Genomic DNA, 19806 nt, shown 5'->3' on the forward strand with positions numbered 1-19806 from the left:
TCTGACTGGGAGGGAACACGCCTGTCTGTTGATTGTTGCGCGGTGTCCATTCATCCGTTGGCGTAGCCTCTGTTGGGTCTCGCCAATGTACCATGCCTCAGGGCCTCCTTGCCTGCAGCATATGAGATCGACAACGTTGGCTTAGTTGCATGAGTACCTATGTACTCGAGGTGAGGTGTAACCTCCACAATCGCCTGATGAAGGAGCAGCGCTCCAAAAGCCAGTGCTTCCAAATAAACCCGTTGGACTATAACCCGGTGTTGTGGGATTTTTTTTAACTTTGTCCACCCCAGCTCCTCCAAGTCATGACTTTCAAAATGAATGTCACGCGGCAATTTTTTTTTCCAGGTTGTTTCTTAAACTCTGCGCGTGTTCGTATAAAGAATGTTTATTTGGGACGCACATCCGAACCTATAGTTTGCCAAACCCCATTTTGGCGCTACGGGGGAGCATGTTGTTGTTATAATTCACCCAGAAGGCCACTTGGCGGGAAGGCGAGTGGGTGTGGTCTCTGAAAGCCACGCCCCTTTCCACACCTGCCCTGACGCTCTGGTCTTTGTTATCAGCTTTCTTACGATAACTTATTTTCATTTGAACTTTTCCTTTTGTCTGCGGCTCTTGAAGCACACTGTGTAGCGGCTGCTGCACCATTTTGTATTTGACAGAATTAATTTTGTGCCAAGGCTGAATGGAAGTGACCGTTAATTCCTCGCGAGCGCTGACGCTTCGAGCCGGAGCCTGGAGCCGCCTCTGCGCATGCGTAATCCGAGTTTCCGGTCGGCGGGAAAATGGCGGCGGCGGCGGGAGCAGGCGCGGGACTCCGCGGCGGAGCGGCTCATGGGAACCCTGGCACCGGGGCTGTGCAACAGGGACTCAAAGAGGCGCTCTTCGAGGCGCTCAGCTCCATCCTGTCTCCCGTGCAGGAAGTACGGGCCGCTGGCGAGGAACAGATTAAAGTCCTGGAGGTGACAGAGGGTGAGTGAATGGGAGGGGGTCGGGAGGGGGTGAGTTGGGGGGTGGGGTTTGGGGGGTGGGGTTAGTGCGGGGGGGGGTCGGGAGGGGGTGGGGCGAGTGGGGGGGGGGTCGTGGCGGTGGGGCGAGTGGGGGGGGGTCGGGAGGGGGTGGGGCGAGTGGGGGGGGGGGTCGGGAGGGGGTGGGGCGAGTGGGGGGGGGGGTCGGGAGGGGGTGGGGCGAGTGGGGGGGGGGTCGGGAGGGGGTGGGGCGAGTGGGGGGGGGGGTCGGGAGGGGGTGGGGCGAGTGGGGGGGGGGTCGGGAGGGGGTGGGGCGAGTGGGGGGGGGGGTCGGGAGGGGGTGGGGCGAGTGGGGGGGGGGTCGGGAGGGGGTGGGGCGAGTGGGGGGGGGGGTCGGGAGGGGGTGGGGCGAGTGGGGGGGGGTCGGGAGGGGGTGGGGCGAGTGGGGTGGGGGGGTCGGGAGGGGGTGGGGCGAGTGTGGGGGGGGTCGGGAGGGGGTGGGGCGAGGGGGGTCGTGGGGGTGGGGCGAGTGGAGGGGGTCGTGGGGGGTGGAGGAATGGTGTTGCGAGGAGGGAAGGGTGAGTGGGGGTGTCGGGCTAGGGTTGAGTGGAGTGGGAGGGGGGAGGTGGTGGGCATGGGCAGGGTGAGTGGAGTGGGAGGGGTGGAGGGTGAGGGTTGGGCGGGGCCACGGGGAGGCAGAGTGGAGGGGGCTGGGTGAGGGTCGGGTACGGGGAGGCCACTGGAGGTGGGGTGAATGAGGGGTTGATGGGCAGGGGTTGAGTGAGGGTGTTGAGAGGTTGTGGATGGTGAGAAGGTAGGAGTGAATGGCAGCGGTGGTGAGGGCAAAGGCAGAAGGGGTTGGGATGCTGAAGGGTGGGAGCTAGGAGGTTTGGCAGTGAGTCAGGATGAACATTGAGGAAGTGTGGGGAGGACGTTTGGATGTTGAAGGTGTTGGGCAAGGGGGAGGGGTTAAGCATTTAGGGAAGGGGGCTGCAAGAAGGGTATTGTGTTGGGTGAAATGTTGCCTGGATACTGAAACTCTGTCTCACCTTGTTACAAGACCTGGGCAACATCCAGACTTGCCTGATAAGTGGCAAATAACATTCACATGACACGGTGACAATCTCAAACAATGGGAGATCACTGTGTAGAAGAATTGTCATAGTCATAGAGGTGTACAGCATGGAAACAGACCCTTTGGTCCAATCTGTCCATGCCGACCAGATATCCAGTGACCCAGGCGATTGCTCGTAAATGGTTTGTTTTAAAGTCTGGAAATTTGATTTTCGGAAAATTCTTGCTATTATGCAGCCGTTTGTGTTCTGTTGTTCAAGATCTTCAATTCTACGAGTGACTCAGAGTCTGAGATACTGTCTTTCATTCGAATTAGTCATGAGGAATGAACTGTTTGATTGCTGTTCATAAGGAGTTTGTCTATCAGTAGTTTAGTGCCAGGACTATACTCTTGGTTTTATAATATGCTAAGTTTCCTGAGCAAAACAGCCTTGGATTTTTTTTTTCTTCCATGGGATGACTGCAGGTATCAAGACATCATAGAATCATACCTTGGATCTCTGCAGTGCATGCTGTCATTTTAACTGAGACAATGCTTTTCCTTATGAATTCTAATCTCTTGGTGCTAGGAGTAGAGTCATACAACAATAAAATAGACTGTTTGGTCTAACTAGTCCATGTTGACCATATTTCCAAACTAAACTAGTCCTCCTTGCCTACATTTGGCCCATATCACTCCAAACCTTTCCTATTTGTGTACTTAAATGCTTTTTAAATGTTGTAAATGTACCTGCATTCACTGATTCCTCTGGCAGATCATTCCACACACAAAGAATGTTTGTGTTTTTTTAAAAACTTGCCACTCATGTCCTTTTTAAAACATTTTCCTTTCACCTTAAAAACATATCCCCTACTTTCAAACTCCCCTGCTCTAGGGAAGAGACTATACCCCTAATGATTTTACAAAACCTCTATAAGGTCACACCTGAACCTCCTGTGCTCCAGTGAAAATGTCCCAACCTATCCAGTATTTTTATAACTCAAACCGTCTATTCCTGACATTTTTTTTTAGATTGAGAAAGTGAGGACTGCACATGCTGGAGATCAGAGCTGAAAATGTGTTGCTGGAAAAGCGCAGCAGGTCAGGCAGCATCCAAGGAACAGGAGAATCGACGTTTCAGGCATCAGCCCTTCTTCAGGAAGAAGGGCTGATGCCCGAAATGTCGATTCTCCTGTTCCTTGGATGCTGCCTGACCTGCTGCGCATTTTCAGCAACTGTTTTTTAGATTACTTACAATGTGGAAACAGGCCCTTCCGCCCAACAAGTCCACACTGACCCTCCGAAGAGCAACCCACCCGGACCTATTCCCCTACGTTTACCCCTTCACCTAACACTGCGGACAATTTAGCATGGCCAATTCATCTAACCTGCACGTGTTTGGATTGTGGGAGGAAATCCATGCAGACACAGGGAGAATGTGCAAACTTCGCACAGACTGTTGCCCGAGGCGGGAATTGAACCCGGATCATCTTGGGGAATCTTTTCTGGACCCTCATTTTAAAAGTATCCTTCCTGCAGCAGAGTGACCAGAACTACTTATCAAACACTGAGAAACAGCAGGTATTCTCAAAGCTTACGATAATGTCTTCAGGCGATTAAATTGTCGATTCACTTGTCTTCCAAACATAATTATTCTATTTCAGTGAAATCACCTCTTATTCTTCTCAACCTGACTGAATATAGGACTGTTGCACTTGATCTATTTTATTAGGTCAATATTGTCATGCAACAAATTTATCTGTATATGCTCTAAGTATGTGGGTGTGTTGGGAAAGTCTCTTGAAAATCCTGAAGTCGCCCTGGAAACTCCTCTCAAGGGGATGATCACCAAGAAAAGTTACTCATGTCAGTTGACCAGAAGTGAAGGATGAGGAACTGCTTCTCTAATCATGGGTCCACTAGTGAAGCTATCAGCAAAAACAACCTGTGTTTGGAAGAACAGCGAGCAGAGTTAGTAAGTGCTGACAATGTGGGAGTTTTGAAGGCAAAGGATCAGGAGTAGAGAACCTGTATGGGGTTGTGCTGAGATCAGGGAGTGGGTGCTAGAAAAAGCAATTTAGGCAAAACAAGGAGGCTGCAAGGTGTCTGGGGATGTGAAGCATCTGAAAGGAGTCTAGTACTGTGTATGAGAGGTCGAGGGTAAGAAGATGAGTGCCTTAATGGGGATGGAGGGAGAACCAGCAAAGAGATGGACCATGCAAGGACAGTGAGGGAGATAGTCCTGACAGGGGAATAGAGGTTTGGGGCAGATTTTAAAGCGCTGGTTAACACTACTTTATTAATCAATTCTGATGACTAAATTGCAGCAAATTTGTGTGTAGTTTCCCTTTATTCTCTTCCTTCCTTCCTTCAGTAACAGTATTAAATTTTCTAGCTTTCAATCTATTGTAACTTGTGGTATCTTTGTAATATTGGGAGATCATTGTTGCTATCTCTGCACCCATTTTATGTAATAATAGCATATAGGTTTTCAGAATCAGATTTGTTGACTATTACATTTTTACATAACTCATACTTACTTTTCTCACTTGCGTTAGAAACTTGGTTCCCAACTATTTTTGGTATTAGTTTTGTTGGTTCGGTTGTGAAGACATGCACACAAGTATTTAACTTAATTGTAAAATCGTTATTTTCCATTATAATTTCTCCTATCGCAGGCTCCAAGGGACCCACATTTACAGTAGACAATAGGTGCAGGAGTAGGCCATTCTGTCCTTTGAGCCAGTACCACCATTCATTATGATCATAGCTGGTCATCCTCAATCAGTATCCTGTTCCTGCCTTATCCCCATAACCCTTGATTCCACCATCCTTAAGAGCTCTATCCAACTCTTTCTTGAAAGTATCCAAAGACTTCGCCTCCACAGCCTTCTGGGGCAGAGCATTCCATACACCCACCACTCTCTGGGTGAAAAAGTTTCTCCTCAATTTTGTTCTAAGTGGCCTACCCCTTATTTTTAAACTGTCCTCTGGTTCGGGACTCGCCCATCAGCGGAAGCATGCTTCCTGCCTCCAGAGTGTCCAATTCTTTAATAATCTTGTACGTCTCAATCAGATCCCCTCTCAGCCTTCTAAACTCAAGCGTTACATGCCCAGTTGCTCCAATCTTTCAGTGTAAGATCATACCGCCATTCTGGGAATTGACCTCGTAAACCTACGCTGCACTTCCTCAATAGCCAGAATGTCTTTCCTCAAATTTGGAGACCAAAACTGTGCACAACACACCAGGTGTGGTCTCACCAGGGCCCTGTACAGCTGCAGAAGGACCTCTTTGCTTCTATACTCAATTCCTCTTGTTATGAAGGCCAGCATGGTGTTAGCTTTCTTCATTGCCTGCTGTACCTGCCTGCTTGCTTTCAATGACTGATGTTCAAGAACACCCAGATCTCGTTGTACTGCCCCTTTTACCTAACTTGACTCCATTGAGGTAGTAATCTACCTTCCTGTTCTTGCCACCAAAGTGGATAACCACACATTTATCCACATTAAGCTGCATCTGCCATGCATCCGTCCACTCACCTAGCCTGTACAGGTCACCCTGTATTCTCCTAACAGCCTCCTCACATTTCACCCTCCCACCCAGCTTTGTCATCAGCAAATTTGCTAACATTAGTTTTAATACCTTCATCTGTTTCATTAATGTCCATTGTAAAAAGCTGCGGTCCCAGCACTGATCCCTGCGGCACACCACTGGTCACCGCCTGCCATTCCGGAATGGAGTTCTTTATCACTAATCTTTATTTCCTGTCAGCCAACCAATTTTCAATCCATGTCAGTATTTTGCCCCTAATACCATGTGCCCTAATTTTGTTCACTAACCTCCGATGTGGGACTTTATCAAAGGCTTTCTGAAAGTCCAGGTATACTACATCTACTGGATCTCCCTTGTCCATCTTCAGAGTTACATCCTCAAAAAATTCCAGAAGATTAGTCAAGCATGATTTCCCCTTTATAAATCCATGCTGACTCTGACCTATCCTGTTACTGCTATCCGGATGTGTCGTAATTTCATCCTTTATAATTGACTCCAGCATTTATCCCACCACTGAGGTCAGACTAACTGGTCTATAATTCTGTTTTCTCTCTTCCTCCTTTCTTAAAAAGTGGGACAGCATTAGCCACCCTCCAATCTGCAGGAACTGATCCCGAATCTATAGAACATTGGAAAATGATCACCAATGCATCCACTATTTCTAGAGCCACCTCCTTCAGAACGTTTACTTTCACCATTCTCTTTTGACTAGTCTGCTTTCATATTCCAGTTAATTTTTTTTTGTCATCTGGTGTCTAGAATTTAAGTGATGATTAGAATTACTAGAACAAAAACTGAAATTGCTGGAGAGACACAGCAGCTCTGGCTGCAGCTGCAGAGATAAAGCAGAGTTAACATCTCAGGTTCAGTAGCCCACCTTTAGAATTTAGAATTACTAACCTTGACAAAGGTATAAGCTTCCTATTATTGTTAATTGCTAATTAGCCATGGATTGAATAACATTTTTTTTTCTCCTCAAGTCTTTTATATTTCTGAATGGATTGTGTTGATATAATCTATTTCAGAGTTCGGTGTTCACTTGGCTGAGTTGACAGTGGATCCACAAGGTGTTCTAGCTATTCGACAGGTAGGTGCAGAATGTCATGGTAACATTGGTCTGGAGGAGGTCAAGGCAATTAGAGCTTTAAATTTGAAGTTCTTGGCCATTGGTTTCATTCATTGTAACAATGTAAACCAACACTCCCAAAGTGGACCTTCAAAAAATCTTACACCTACTGAGACTCCCTCCCTAGATGAGATTTGAATTATAGAACATATAGGGTGTACTCTGAAGCCATGGATAAGCTTAAAACAACGTCTTTACAGCCTTTTAAACATTTTTTTTAAAATCACGCTTTCATAGGATGTGGGTGTTGTTGACAAGTTTATTACCCGTATCTAATTGACCTTGAGCTTGTGGTGATGAGCTGCTTTCTTAAAGTACTGATAACCACGTGGTGTAGGTCCATTGACAATGCTGTTAGGGAGGGTGTTCCAGGCTTTTGACCTGGTGACAATGAAGGAACATCAGCATACTTCCAAAATAGGAGAGGACAGGCATTTGCTGCTCCTGTCTTTCTAGGTGGCAGGTGGGGAAGTGCTGTGGAGGAAGCTTTGGTGCATTTCTGCTGGGCGTCTTGTAGATGGTACGTTGTGTCGATAATGAAATTAGTTAATGTTTAAGGTAGTAGACAGGGTGCTAGTCAACGTAAAACACATGGGAAACAAACTATAGCCAGGTGATAGTGGGTTTATGAATAAAGTTGCTTTTGTGGAATGGAGAGTTCTTTATCTAGTATTCATAGCTACAGAAAATAGTTCCCTTCCAAAGATCAAAAACTTACTCCCCAGAGATAAAGATTTCCTTGTTGATGTGAATTCTGAACAAAGACCCAAATGCAATGATCATTTTAAAATTGAAACCTACAAAGAAATGGTTTATGAGGATTTGATCCATCTCTTAAAAGCTATATCATAGCTACATCATTTGGCCCATGGAGTGTGCACCGACCTCCTGAAGAACATTGATCCTAGACCCAGTCCCCCACCCTGTCCCCATATCCCTGCATTTGGCGTTAGCTAATCCATTTAACTTGCACATTTTGCTCTGTGGGAGGAAACCAGAGCACCTGGAAGAAATCCACACAGATTTGAGAACATGCAAGCTTCACACAGACTGGAATTGAACCTGTCTCTGATGCAGTGAGCCATTGTGGCGCTCCTATATAAGAAAGTGTACTCAATTTAGCAACTAAAAACTGGCAGTCCTTCAGTCAGAAATGTGTTTTCTGTCAAGTCTGTCTGAAAATTTCAGTAATGTCTACTGAGTTGGGCCGAAAGGCAAAGTAAACCAGAAGCATCTCTCCCTCTCTTACTCCCCTTAAGTTAGACCTAACTAGTTTGAGATTTTTCAGGCTGCCATGTTATTTTTGTTCTGTGTGGCATACATTGCATCTTTGTGTGGTAAGTGAAATTCAGAGCAAACTGTGTGTTAGATGTAAAATAGTTTAATTTACATTTGATTTGCCCTCAATGAGGTGTTGGCCAGTCATTGTATTCCAAGATGTGGAAGAAAAAAAACATGAAGACACATGATTAGTGTCCAGGCACACACTGTGGTTTAATTATCATGATCCTGGAATTTGCTGCTATATGCTATTGTGTTTTAGATAGTAAAGTTTATGATCATATGAGATAGGGCCTAGTTTGGGTTACTAACACAACAGCCAATAGATTAGAGTTCAGATTACCAAATATAGATAGCAGTTTGGCTGATGTGTGTTACGATGCGGAGATGGAACCCCTGTGCTAATTAAAATACCCAGAGGAACTCTCCTCGTAATCTGATGATAATGTGAGTGAAAGAAAACCCCTGATTTTCACTAGTTAAAGAAAAAAAAACTATTTATTTTCCTAACTCTTAACAGTGAACTAAACAAAAACTATCAGCAAACCCAAACCCTCTTTTTCTAAACTAATCATGATCTGACACCAATGTTATTAAAATGCATTATAATTATAATTGGAGCAGTGTTACTAAATATTAAACAATTACTGGACTGTAACTTAATCTGTAACTAAAGTCCGTACAGTGTCTAATGTTGTCGTCTTCTGAATCTGCTGCTTTCTTCTGTCTTTCTGATTCTGCTTTCTTCTCCCTGGCCATCTTCTATGATTTTTTTTTTGCCTAAGAGTGTCTTTGTATAAAATTCCTTGGTATCTTTACTAAGGGGTGTTTTCTGAGATTTCTTTCAGAGCTGTTCAGGGCTATTAGATGTCTTTCACTGGCTTTCTCTCCACCTGATTTTCAAAAACACTAATTTTTATACCCAGATTACACCTGAAAGTCTTATAGTCATATTGGTTTCAGGCTGTCAATATTATTACTTTAAATTGGATTGACTTTGAAGGGCTCTTTGAAGGGTCAGATTTGAATTGTTGTCAAAATAGCAACCAAAACTCAGGTATCTATTTAACAGCCAGTTATTACACGTGTCTAGTTTGCAATAGCCTGTCTCCCGTCGAGTGTGATGCTGGAAAATCACAGCAGGTTAGGCAGCATCCGAGGTGCAGGAGAATCAACATTTTGGGCGTATTCCTTTTGTCAGGAATGAGGCTGGGGGTCTGAGAGATAAATGGAAGGGGGGTGGGGTGGGGTTGGGGGGGGGGGGCGCAAGGTAGCTGAGAATGCGATAGGTAGATGAAGGTGAGGGAAAAGGTGATAGGTCGGAGAGGAGGGTAGAGTGGATAGGTGAGAAAGGTGATGGACAGATCAGGAGGGCAGTGCCGAGTTGGAGCCTGTGATAATGTTGGGGGAGGGGAAATGGGGAAACTGTTGAAATCCACATCAATCCTGTGGTTGCAGGGTCCCAAGGCAGAATATGAGGCGTTCTTCCTCCAGCTGTCAGGTGGTAAGGGTTTGGCAATGGAGGAGGCCCAGGACCTGCAATGTCCTTAATGGAATTGGAGGGAGAATTGAAGTGATTAGTTACGTTGGTGTCCCAGATATGTTCTCTGAAATGATCTGCAAGTAGGCGTCCCGTATCCCAGTTGCTGTGTATACTGGCAGCGTTTGATGTTCCTTAACCTTTGACAAGCGTTTTCTGTCTTAAAGGGGACCATACATTCTTTTCAACTCTGTTATTCTACCCAGCTTCGCAACATGTGTTATCCAAGAAATGTATATGAGCAAAAACATTTAACTAAGCACTTTTTGTCCACAGTTGGCATCTGTAATTCTCAAGCAATACGTGGAGAATCACTGGTGTAATCAATCTGAGAAATTCCACCCACCAGAGACTACTGAGAGGGTAAGAATGGCAGAAGAATGGGTATAATAGAAATCTGTTAGTTTTGGCAATGGGTAACCGGCACCAGTATGAAACATAAGGCTGAGGTGCTTGGAAATCTGGGAAAGCCAGGTACCACTGGAGCAGAAAATAATTAAATAGCTCAGATGTGTAAGCAATTGTCACTTCAAACCAATCTAAGATGGGTTTAGTGCATATGTATATTTATATAGAGTTATGATCCCAATGGAAGCCTATAACCTGAATAGAATGGAATACCCAAACAATTCTAACAAATTAATTGAGATGAGAGTTCACATGTTAACTTTTACTGTAACAGACCAACCCAAAACCAAAATGGTATTTCAATATAAATTAACAATTTCACTTTAAGATAAACAAAGATACGCCTGATGAAAATGCAAGCATTCCCTCCTTTCTGTGTGTACTGTTGATCTCAGTTGCTCAGTCCTGCAATCCCACGTGTACATTCAATTCTTTTGCTCAGACTACAGTATCCTAGGCCCCAAAAGGAATCCTCTGCCAGACCTTCAGTGTTTACCACGCAGAAGTCCTTTCCCAGTTATCTATGACTTCATTTCTGTCTCTGTTCACAGCTGTATTATTCAGTCATTAAACTGTTCCCTTTCTTCTGAGTTGAACCCCTCAAGGCCTTGCTGTTCATATTCTCCTCAACAGACCTTGGGAAACTTGGATGGTTTGTAATATCAAGAGTTCTGTCTGATTATAGTCTCTGCATACTATTACACAGGCTGAAATTCAGCACTCAGTTATCTTTTCTGGTCATCAAATTTTTGTCTACATTTTGGATTTGAACCTTGTCCCCCTATCAGGTTAATTTTCGAGGTCCCAGGATCTAATAGTAAGGAATTCCAATTATACCCCCATTCCAGTGTTTTTTTTTCATTGTGAATTATCTTAAAGGATAGCTCACAAATGCACATTTTGCAATGTACTATTAGGATATTGGACAGAGGGAACAGAGTTATCTTATTAGTAAGGAATGAAACAGGCAGAAATTGCTGGAAAAGCTGTGCAGGTCTGGCAGCATTTGTGAAGAGAAATTAATATTAAAATTTTGGGTCAAGTAGTCCTCAAATGTTTGGTTTTTATTCAGTAAGAAATGAAATTAATTCAAGAGTAAAAATTTATGCAGAGTCAGTAAACGTCAAAGCTGTGTGGATAGAATTGAGGAACCGCAAAAGGACAAAAAGAATGATGTGAGGTGTTTATAGGCTTCCCAACCATAGTCAAGATTGGGCAGAAAATAAATTGAGATCAAAAAGGCAGTAAGAAAAGTGCAATTACAATGATTTTGGGGATGTAGGTGAACTGGCAGATCCCAAGAAAAGGAATTTGTTGAATGAAATGAGATTTTTTTGTTTTTGGAGCAGGTTGTGATAGAGCTCACTGGGGACAGGTAATTAGAATTGGTGATCTATAATGAGACAATCTTGAATTGGGAGCTTCAGGTAAAGGTACTTTGCATCAGTTTCCACAGTGAAAGACACCAGCATACCAAAGTTTTGAGAGTCAGTGAGTGGTGTAGTGGCTGTCACTAAGAAGAAGGTACTGGGAAGCTCTGAAAGTTGATAAATTGCTTAGACTAGATAGACTACATCCTAGGGTTCTGAAAAAGACAGCTGAAGAAATTGTAGAGGCATTGGTGATCTTTCAGGAATCATTGGAGTCGGGGAGGGTGCCAAAAGACTGAAAAATGATTAACGTAACGCCCATTTACAAAAGGAGGGAGGCAGAAGATTGGAAACTGCAGGCCAGTTAGCCTGGCTTCTGTCTTTGGTATGATTTTAATGTCTTATTAAGGATGAAATTGTGGTGCATGGTAAAATAGGGCAGAGTCAGCATAGCTTTGTCAAGGGGACGTCATGTCTGACAAATCTGTCAAAGGTAGGGGAGGTAACGAGCAAATTAGACAAGGAAGAGCCAGTGGATGAGTTCTGTTTGAATTTGCAGAGGGCCTTTGACAGGGTCTTGCACTAAACTAGGCTGTTAAATTAATTAAGATCCAATGCAGTAAGAAAGTGCAAAATTCTGGCTTGGATAGAATATTGACTGGCTGGCAGAAGGCAGAAAGTGGGGGTAAAAGGATCTTTTTTCAGGCTGGCAGCTGGTGACTCATGGAGTTTTGCAGCGGTCAATTTTGTGACCACAACTATTCACATTACACATTAATGATGGGGACAAAGGAACTGAGGGCATTTGCTGCTCAGTCTGCAGATGTTAGGTGGAGGGAGAGGTAGTGTTGAGGAAGTGGGGAGGCTGCAGAAAGACTTAGACTGGCTAGGAAAGTGGGCAAGGAAATGTCAGATGGAATGCAATTTGGAAAAATGAGAGGTTATGCACTTTGGTCGGAAAAATAGAGATGTAGACTATTCTGTAAAAAGGGAAAGGCTTTGGAAATCTGGAGCACGAGTGATTTGGGAGTCCTGGTTCAGGATTCTGTTAACCTTAACATGCAAGCTTAATTGATTGTTAGAAATGCAAATGTAGTGTTAGCATTCATTCAAGAGGGCTAGAATAAAAGAACTGCAATGTACTGCTGAGGCTGTATAAGTCTCTGGCCAGACTGCGATTGGAATGGTGTGAACGGTTTTGTGCCGTGTATCTAAGGGAGGATGTGTTGGCACTGGCGAGGATCCAGGGGAGCTTCATATGAATGATCCCGGGGATGAAGGGCTTGTCACCTGAGGAACAGTTGAACACTTTTTTGGGTATGTACTTGATGAGAGTTTAAAAGGTTAGTGGAGGATGATGAAGGATGATTGAAACTGAGAGGCCTAGAAAGAGTGGACATGGACAAGATACTTCCACTAGGAGGAGAGATTAGGACCCGAAGGCATAGCCTCCCCATGAATGGATGGCTCTTTAGAACAGAGATGAGGGGGAATCCAAGATGGTGGCAATCTAACAGGTCTGCCTTGCTGAGCTCTGCATCATAACTAAAGCAAAGTGGTGCTTTCACTCTCCCCAATTAAGCTATTTTGGAAATAATTGATAGTTTAATATTAGTAGAGTTGCTGCGCACCTTTTTCGGTAAGGGAAGGTGACTAGAGGTAAAGGACAGAATAAATCACAACAGGCAGGACACTCCTCTGCAGCATCAGACGGGGCTGCAGCTGTGGCCTCCCCTGAAATCCCTACTCCTGGTCGATGGACTCACCTACTCAGCAAGGCTTGGCTGCAGACATCGCTAAACCCCGGGAGAATATCAAGGCATCAATTGAAGAGAACCGCACCAGGCTGGACCCAATCAACGCAGTGTTGCAGAAGCCTGAGCAGGGACTGCAGAATTTCGGGAGGAGGTCGAGCAGCAGACCACGACGTCAGAGACCGTGGTCGAGTCCTTGGCAGGATATATCCAGGCCTTGGAGAAGTGTACAGGCCTTAGTAGAGCAGGTCGATTACCTTAAGAATAGAGGTTGAAGAGAAAACATCTGGGTGGTCAGGCTGTAGGAGCGAGAGGAAGGCGAGCAGCCAGCCAGCTTACTCGAAGAATGGTTGCTGTGTTTTCTGGGTGGGCCAGTTGCAGATTGAGAGCGCGGTCTTCGTGTGATTCCAGTCCGATAGGGACAAACAAAAGGAAATGGGAGCCTCCAGATTGTTGGGAAAGGGTCCACAGGCCCTGGTTTATAAAGGATCAAAGATCATGTTTTTTCAGGACTTCTCTTGCGGATCACGGCTGCAGAGGAAGTCCTTTGATGAGGTGAAGAAGAGACTGAGGGATCTGGATATTCAGTATTCCATCAGGTACCTAGCAATGTTCCATTTTAATCATGAAGGGTCCATGCATGTGTTTTACGCCTCAGGAAAAGCAAGAAACTTTCTGGACACTTTGAAATAGATCGGATGGTCCAAAGAACACGGGCAATAATGTTTTCTTTTCTTTTTCCCCTTTTTTTTCTCTACTGTAAGTACTTTTTTTATTATTTTATGAAAGTGTTTTTTTTTTAAGTGATAATTAAGGTCAGTGTAGAGTTGGGGATGGGTCAAGTGCCCACCTTTTAATTTCTTTGTTCATAATACCTATTTTTGTTGTTTATCCTTGTCCAGAGCTTGGGACGTGGCTCAAGCTAGGAGGAGTTGTAGTGGTGTATGCGGGTAGTGTAAGCGCCCCCTGTAGGCAGGGGGCGAGTCATCATCGTGTTTTTTGTACATTGGAATTAGTTTTGTTTGGTTTTTAGTAGAGGTAATTTTTGAAAGTTTTTTGTTGATGTAGTTTTAGTGTGTGTATTTTCTAGATTCCATGAGTCTCCATTTATTTTACACTTGGCGAGTTGTGAGTAGGGTTCTTCCTTTCAGGGGTTCAACAGTTGTTATAGAGGGGTGTGGCTAAGTGTCTCCTCAAATGGTGCACCTGGAATATTAGGGGGAGTCGCTCGCCAGTCAAGAAAAAAGGAGTACTTTCAAGTTTTCGGGAAGGAGAGGGTTCATATTGCCCTGTTGCAAGAAACCCATCTTGATAAGGAACACTGAAAGTTACAGCAGGGTAGGTTTGGTTGGGTGTTTTTTTTTGTCCTTTTAACACTAAGAGCAGGGAAGCGACCATACTTGTCCAGCAGTGTCTCCCATTACGTTTTTAGATCAAGTTAAAGATGAATATGGGCGGTTTGTAATTCTTAAAGCTTTAATACATGGTGACGAGTATGACATCCTAAATATCTACTGTCCCCCAGCACACTCCACACAGATTCCTGACTGCTGTGCTTTTGAAGTTGATTGCCCTTAGAATGTGACACGTTATCTATCATAGGGGGAGATTTTAATCACTTCATGGACCCCACAATGGATAGAATGCCCAATAGTCACACACATACCTCTCCACAATCCAAGTAATTGGTTGACTTATGTGTGGAATTGGGGCTTGTGGGTGTTTGGAGATGTCTCCACAGCACCTTTTTCTCTAATCCACACAAATGTCCCACTAGGATTGACCTTTTTCTAGCACCCTTGCTTTTCCTCGATTTGGTGATGTCCTGTAAAATTGAAAACATAGTCATTTCTGATGTGTGGCATTGTATTTGAAGGTTGTGATTAAAGGCAATGGAACAAGTTCACAGCATTGACGAATGGATCCTTTCATTCTCAAGGGCAGTAGGTTTGTTGAGTAGTTCACAAGTGAATTTAAAGCATGTTTGGATTTTTGGCTATCAATTCTGGTAAGGCTAGTAACCTGCCTATACTCTGGGAGACTGCTAACGTATACGAGAGGGGGTTAGTTGTCTCTTCGGCCAGCCGTAAGTGACAAGGGAGAGCAGCAACATCTGCTCCAGGTACAGTTGAAGGCAGCTGAGACAGCATATTTTGATGGCCCATCAGTGACTAATTGCAGCGAGTCACAGCTCTCCAGGTTACTTTGAATTCCATGCTCATTCAGACAGCAAAGAGAATTCTCTTCCGTGAAACAAAGGCTGTTTGAACAAGGCGATAGGCCTGGCAAATACTTGGTGTATCTGGCCAAGAAAAAGACCACCCTCCAATCCAGTACATCAATTAGACAAGGCACTGGGATTCTTATTTGTGACTCTGAAAGTATCAGTGTGACATCTCAAGTTTTTACTCAGTTATATCGGTCAGCATGCTGTGAGAATAGGTGGACTCAATGGAGTCGTCTTTTTTAAGAACCTGGATCTTCCAGGTGTGACCTTGGAACAGGTGTCAGTTCTTAATGCCCCTGTGACAGTGTGAGAGAGAGGAGGAAGTAAGACTGGTTTGAAAGAAGGAAGACACCTGGCCCTGATAGTCTCCCATGTGAATTTTACAAAAAATGTATAAATATCCTGTCAGGGCCAATGTTGGATGTGTACAACTATTTGTACAGTCATGGCTGCCTCCCACCATCCCTGAGAGAGGCTAACACCTCTCCCATTCTTAAGGAAGGGAAGACCCCAGAGAACTGTGCTTCATATAGGGCTATTTCGCTGTTAAATTCGGACTTTGACATTTTATCCAAGACACTTATGCGAAGACTAGAGAAGATGTTGCCCTCTATTGTTAAGGAGGACCAGACAGGTTTTTATAAAGGGCCGTAGGTCTTCCAATAATATTAGAAGATTGCTGACGCACTTGGACCATATTCATTAACGATCGGTTCAGAGTTTGGTAGTCTCTTTAGACACAGAGAAGGCATTAGACCGGGTGGAAAGGCCAAATTATCTTTTATACTCTTGAACGGTTCGGCCTCGGTGAGGTCTTTGTCAGATGGGTGGAGGTCCTGTATAGTGACCCTCTGGCTGTGGTTCTCACCAATGGTGTAAGATTTAGTAATGTCAGTATTGATAACAGCTATAGTTCTGACACAGAGAGGAGAGTGCTCTTGGTTTGTACTGGTTTCCAACTATTGTGGGGCGGTGTCTCGAATGAAATTGAGTGACTGTGAGTAAGAGTTGGGAGTGTAGAGCCCTTCAGAGACATGAGGACATTTGGGAGAACATGAGAAAGATCTCGATTTGTAACAGAACATATGCCATGCAGTTGAAGGTTCTTCATAGGATTCATTTGGCCCCAGATCGTCTTACGATATTCAAAAAGGGAGCATCTCCAGTCTGCCCCAAGTGCAAAATCAGCATAGATCCCCTCATTGTTTGTGGTCATGCCAATAGCTTCATAGGTACTGGAGCACTGTGGCAGGGTTAACGGAGGGGGTTTTGGGGGCCGAAGTAAAGGGGAAACCGGCCTCTATCCTCTTGGGCTTGCCGAATTTATCTTCCTTAGACGCACATGGGGGAAAGAAGTATTTAACATTCTCACTTACAATGCAAGAAGGAATATTTTGATGAGCTGGGTGTCTGAGAACCTTCCTGCGCCTGTTGGAATGAAGTTAATTATGGAACGCATCCCTTTGGATTTTCTCAAATCTGGTGCACCGTAATACAGAACTTTTTTAGCAGTCCTTTTTTGAATTACATGGATGTAGACTTGACTGCCATTTTAATTAGGGCATTTGTTTAGCCATGGTGATGAGGTTTAGTGAGCCTTGTGCCCTTAGAAGAAGAACCCCGAATAATTACGGGCACGAGAATTAGTGCTCCCAAAGGTTGGGAGCTTCGGTGTGGTTGAGCTGAGTGGCGTTATTTATTTATAGATTTGTGGCGAATGTGGTTTTTGATTTGTAGAGTAATAGTTCATTGTAGTTATTATTTTTAATTGTATTTGTGTACTTTTATAATTTTGTAAAGAATAAAATTTCTCTATAAAAAAACTGAAATGAGGAATTTCTGAAACCAGAGGATGGCAAATTTGCAGCACTCGTTGCTGCAGAGGTCTGTGGCGACCATGTCATTGAGTGCATTTAAGACAGAGAGGTGCTTGATTAGTAGGGAGATCAAGGGCTACGGAGAGAAGGCAGGAGAATAAGGTTGCAAAACATATCAGCCGTGATCAAATGGTGGAGCAGACTTGATTGGCCAAATGGTGTACTTCTGATCCTGTAACTTGGGGTTATAAGTACTGTTATTGATCTGCAGGTACAAGTCTCAAGAGACATGAAATAGCACATCTGGTGAAAGGTAAAATAGGGAGGAACTGTTCCCCTCTGTACAGGCTAGGGTGCAAGAGGGTACGCATTTGAAACAGGTATTAAAAGAAGCAAAAGGGAAAATATTTTCGTGCAGCAAATGGTTAATGTGTAGAATGCCCTGCGCGTGTGTGTGGTGGAAGCATATTCAGAAGGAAATTACTGTTTTTTTTAATAAAGGGAAAGTGTGCATTGTTATGGGGAGAAGGTGGAGTAAAGGCAGTAGGTGAATTATCCATTCCGAAAGCTGTTTTGTATATCATGGACTGAAGATCCATCTCCAGTGCTGAAGAATTGTGTGAAATAAGGGAGAATTGAGAACTTAGGAACCTGCATTCGGGGGAAAAAATAAGGAAGGGAGAAAAAGTGAGTGAGTTAGCAGTTTGATCCAAGAAACCTAACAATGGGCAAACAACAATTGATGGGTCAAAAAGTGAATTCACTTGCTTCACATTAAGGAGCAACAGAGGAGCTATTACACTTTTGATGTGTAATCTGAGTTTTAGGAGTCAACAAAATTTGAAAGCAAATTTGCAGGCAAGTTGCAGAAAGTTACATGAACTATTAAGTGGTGACTGTGGTACTGTTTTGATTAGTGTGTGTTTGCTGCCTGGTGAGACAGGAGGAGTTGCTAGAACTAGCTCTGGAGAATAAGGTGTACCAATTTGAAGATGTTTCAATGGAAGAGCTTTTGAGGATTAATGATTAAAACACTGATTAGAAATAAAAGTACTTCAGAAGCTAGAAATCTGATATAAAAACTGAAAGTCCTGGAGATATTCAGGAATGGCAGTATCTGAGGAGGCAGAGTTAAAGCTTGTGACAAAGAGCATTGCTGTCAAATGTTAATGTTGTTTGGTGCTCCAGTGCTTATGATCTGAATGGACCAAAGAAAAGTTAAAACTAAAAAAATCGATTAGAACTAATTTGTGTATTGCAACCCTCAAAAAGAGAGCTTTGTGCAAGTGTGACACATTTCTTTCTGGAAGATGACTTCAAAAGAAGCTTATGTCAGTGAAATATTCATTACACAGTAAGGAGTAAAATTGAATTATGAACAGAGGAAATTTAAAAGATGGAAGAAGAGTCAATCAAGGTCTGAGAATGGGTTAGTGCCTGATGTCACAGACAAAAGCAAATCTGGTGAATTTAGATTGTTTCCTTATCTCTTAAGCCAGAAGCAGTTATTTGATTTATTCTTTCTCTCTCTTCACCCACCTGGGTTAGATTCCAGTTTTTGAAATAAGCATATAGCAAAAACCTTTAAGAGGAAGTCTAAAATAGAATTTACTAACAAAATATTTAGAACATGGGGGAGTTGTTTCACTACTCCATTCACTTGCACATCAACTCAGGAAGTTTAAAAAAAAGGAAATCCGAGAGATTATAAATTCTGGTAAATCTAGAAGTTTTAAAAATCAATTCATTAAGTTGTAAACTCCCAGAGGTAAATCCAGTAATAGTTTCCTTGGTGAGCTGGGCCAAATAGTGTTCTTTCTACAAAGCAATGTATAGGCTTCCTTCTAGCCCGGACTTAGTTGATGGGACCTAGGCCGGCTACAAACTCAGCATGGAATCTTGCTCTCCCTTGAGGTTAACTCGCAACCAATTTAGAATCCCAGAATTGTATTAAGCAATTATACAATCCCTGCATTGTGAAAAGAGGCCATTCATCTCATCTAGTCTGTGCCAAACCTTTCAAAGATCATGGGTGAAGTATTAACTGGATAATTACTGACCAGTCAGACTAATGTTGATGACAATCTGTAACAAAATTAATACTATGTGGAGAAATGAGCAAATAATAGCAAATCAGTATAGATTAATATTGATTTTAGATGGTTTGCTGTTATCTAACTTGATTGAGTTCTTCATTGTTTTAACGGGCATATGAATGACAGTAATTCAGTTGATATCATCTGAATTTGGAAATTAACATTCAAAAGGCATTTGATGAAGTATTAAAACTTTTAGTTAAATTAAAGCCTCTGAAATTGAAGGGAAAGTGACAGCATGAATGCAAAACTAGTGAAGGGAGGAAAATGGAATATGGGGTGTGTGGTTTGTTCTGGTGTGGAAGCAAATATCTTAGTGTTTCTAAATATCTGTACTATGATTTGGATATCTGTACTGTGTTCTTTTTGAAACATATTAATGACATCATCTTGAAAATATATGGGAGAATTTCAAAATTTGTGAATAATGTAAGGTTGCAAATGAAGGAGAGAAATAATCTGCTTTTGGATGCAGGCTGATGAAATGGGTAGACACATGACAGAATTTGAATGTAGAGAACAAAGTGATACATTTTGGTAAGAGAATGAAGGGAGGCCATATGAGTGAAATATAACTTTAAACTAGGTGCCAGGATAAAGATCTGATTA

General features: G+C 43.4%; 1 protein-coding gene across 1 annotated transcript in view; it reads left to right on the plus strand.

The window, feature by feature from the left end:
* The first annotated feature begins 755 nt into the window (after positions 1-755).
* Positions 756-19806, plus strand: part of ipo9 (importin 9) — a 73520-nt gene continuing 54469 nt past the window's right edge. The window contains exons 1-3 of the mRNA XM_072563508.1: positions 756-975; positions 6604-6665; positions 9802-9888. Coding sequence (XP_072419609.1) covers positions 789-975; positions 6604-6665; positions 9802-9888 — 336 coding nt within the window. The 5' untranslated portion in view covers positions 756-788. The remainder of the gene's footprint in view (positions 976-6603; positions 6666-9801; positions 9889-19806) is intronic.

This window comes from Chiloscyllium punctatum, chromosome 45 (assembly GCF_047496795.1).
Source record: "Chiloscyllium punctatum isolate Juve2018m chromosome 45, sChiPun1.3, whole genome shotgun sequence".
Taxonomy (NCBI): Eukaryota; Metazoa; Chordata; class Chondrichthyes; order Orectolobiformes; family Hemiscylliidae; genus Chiloscyllium; species Chiloscyllium punctatum.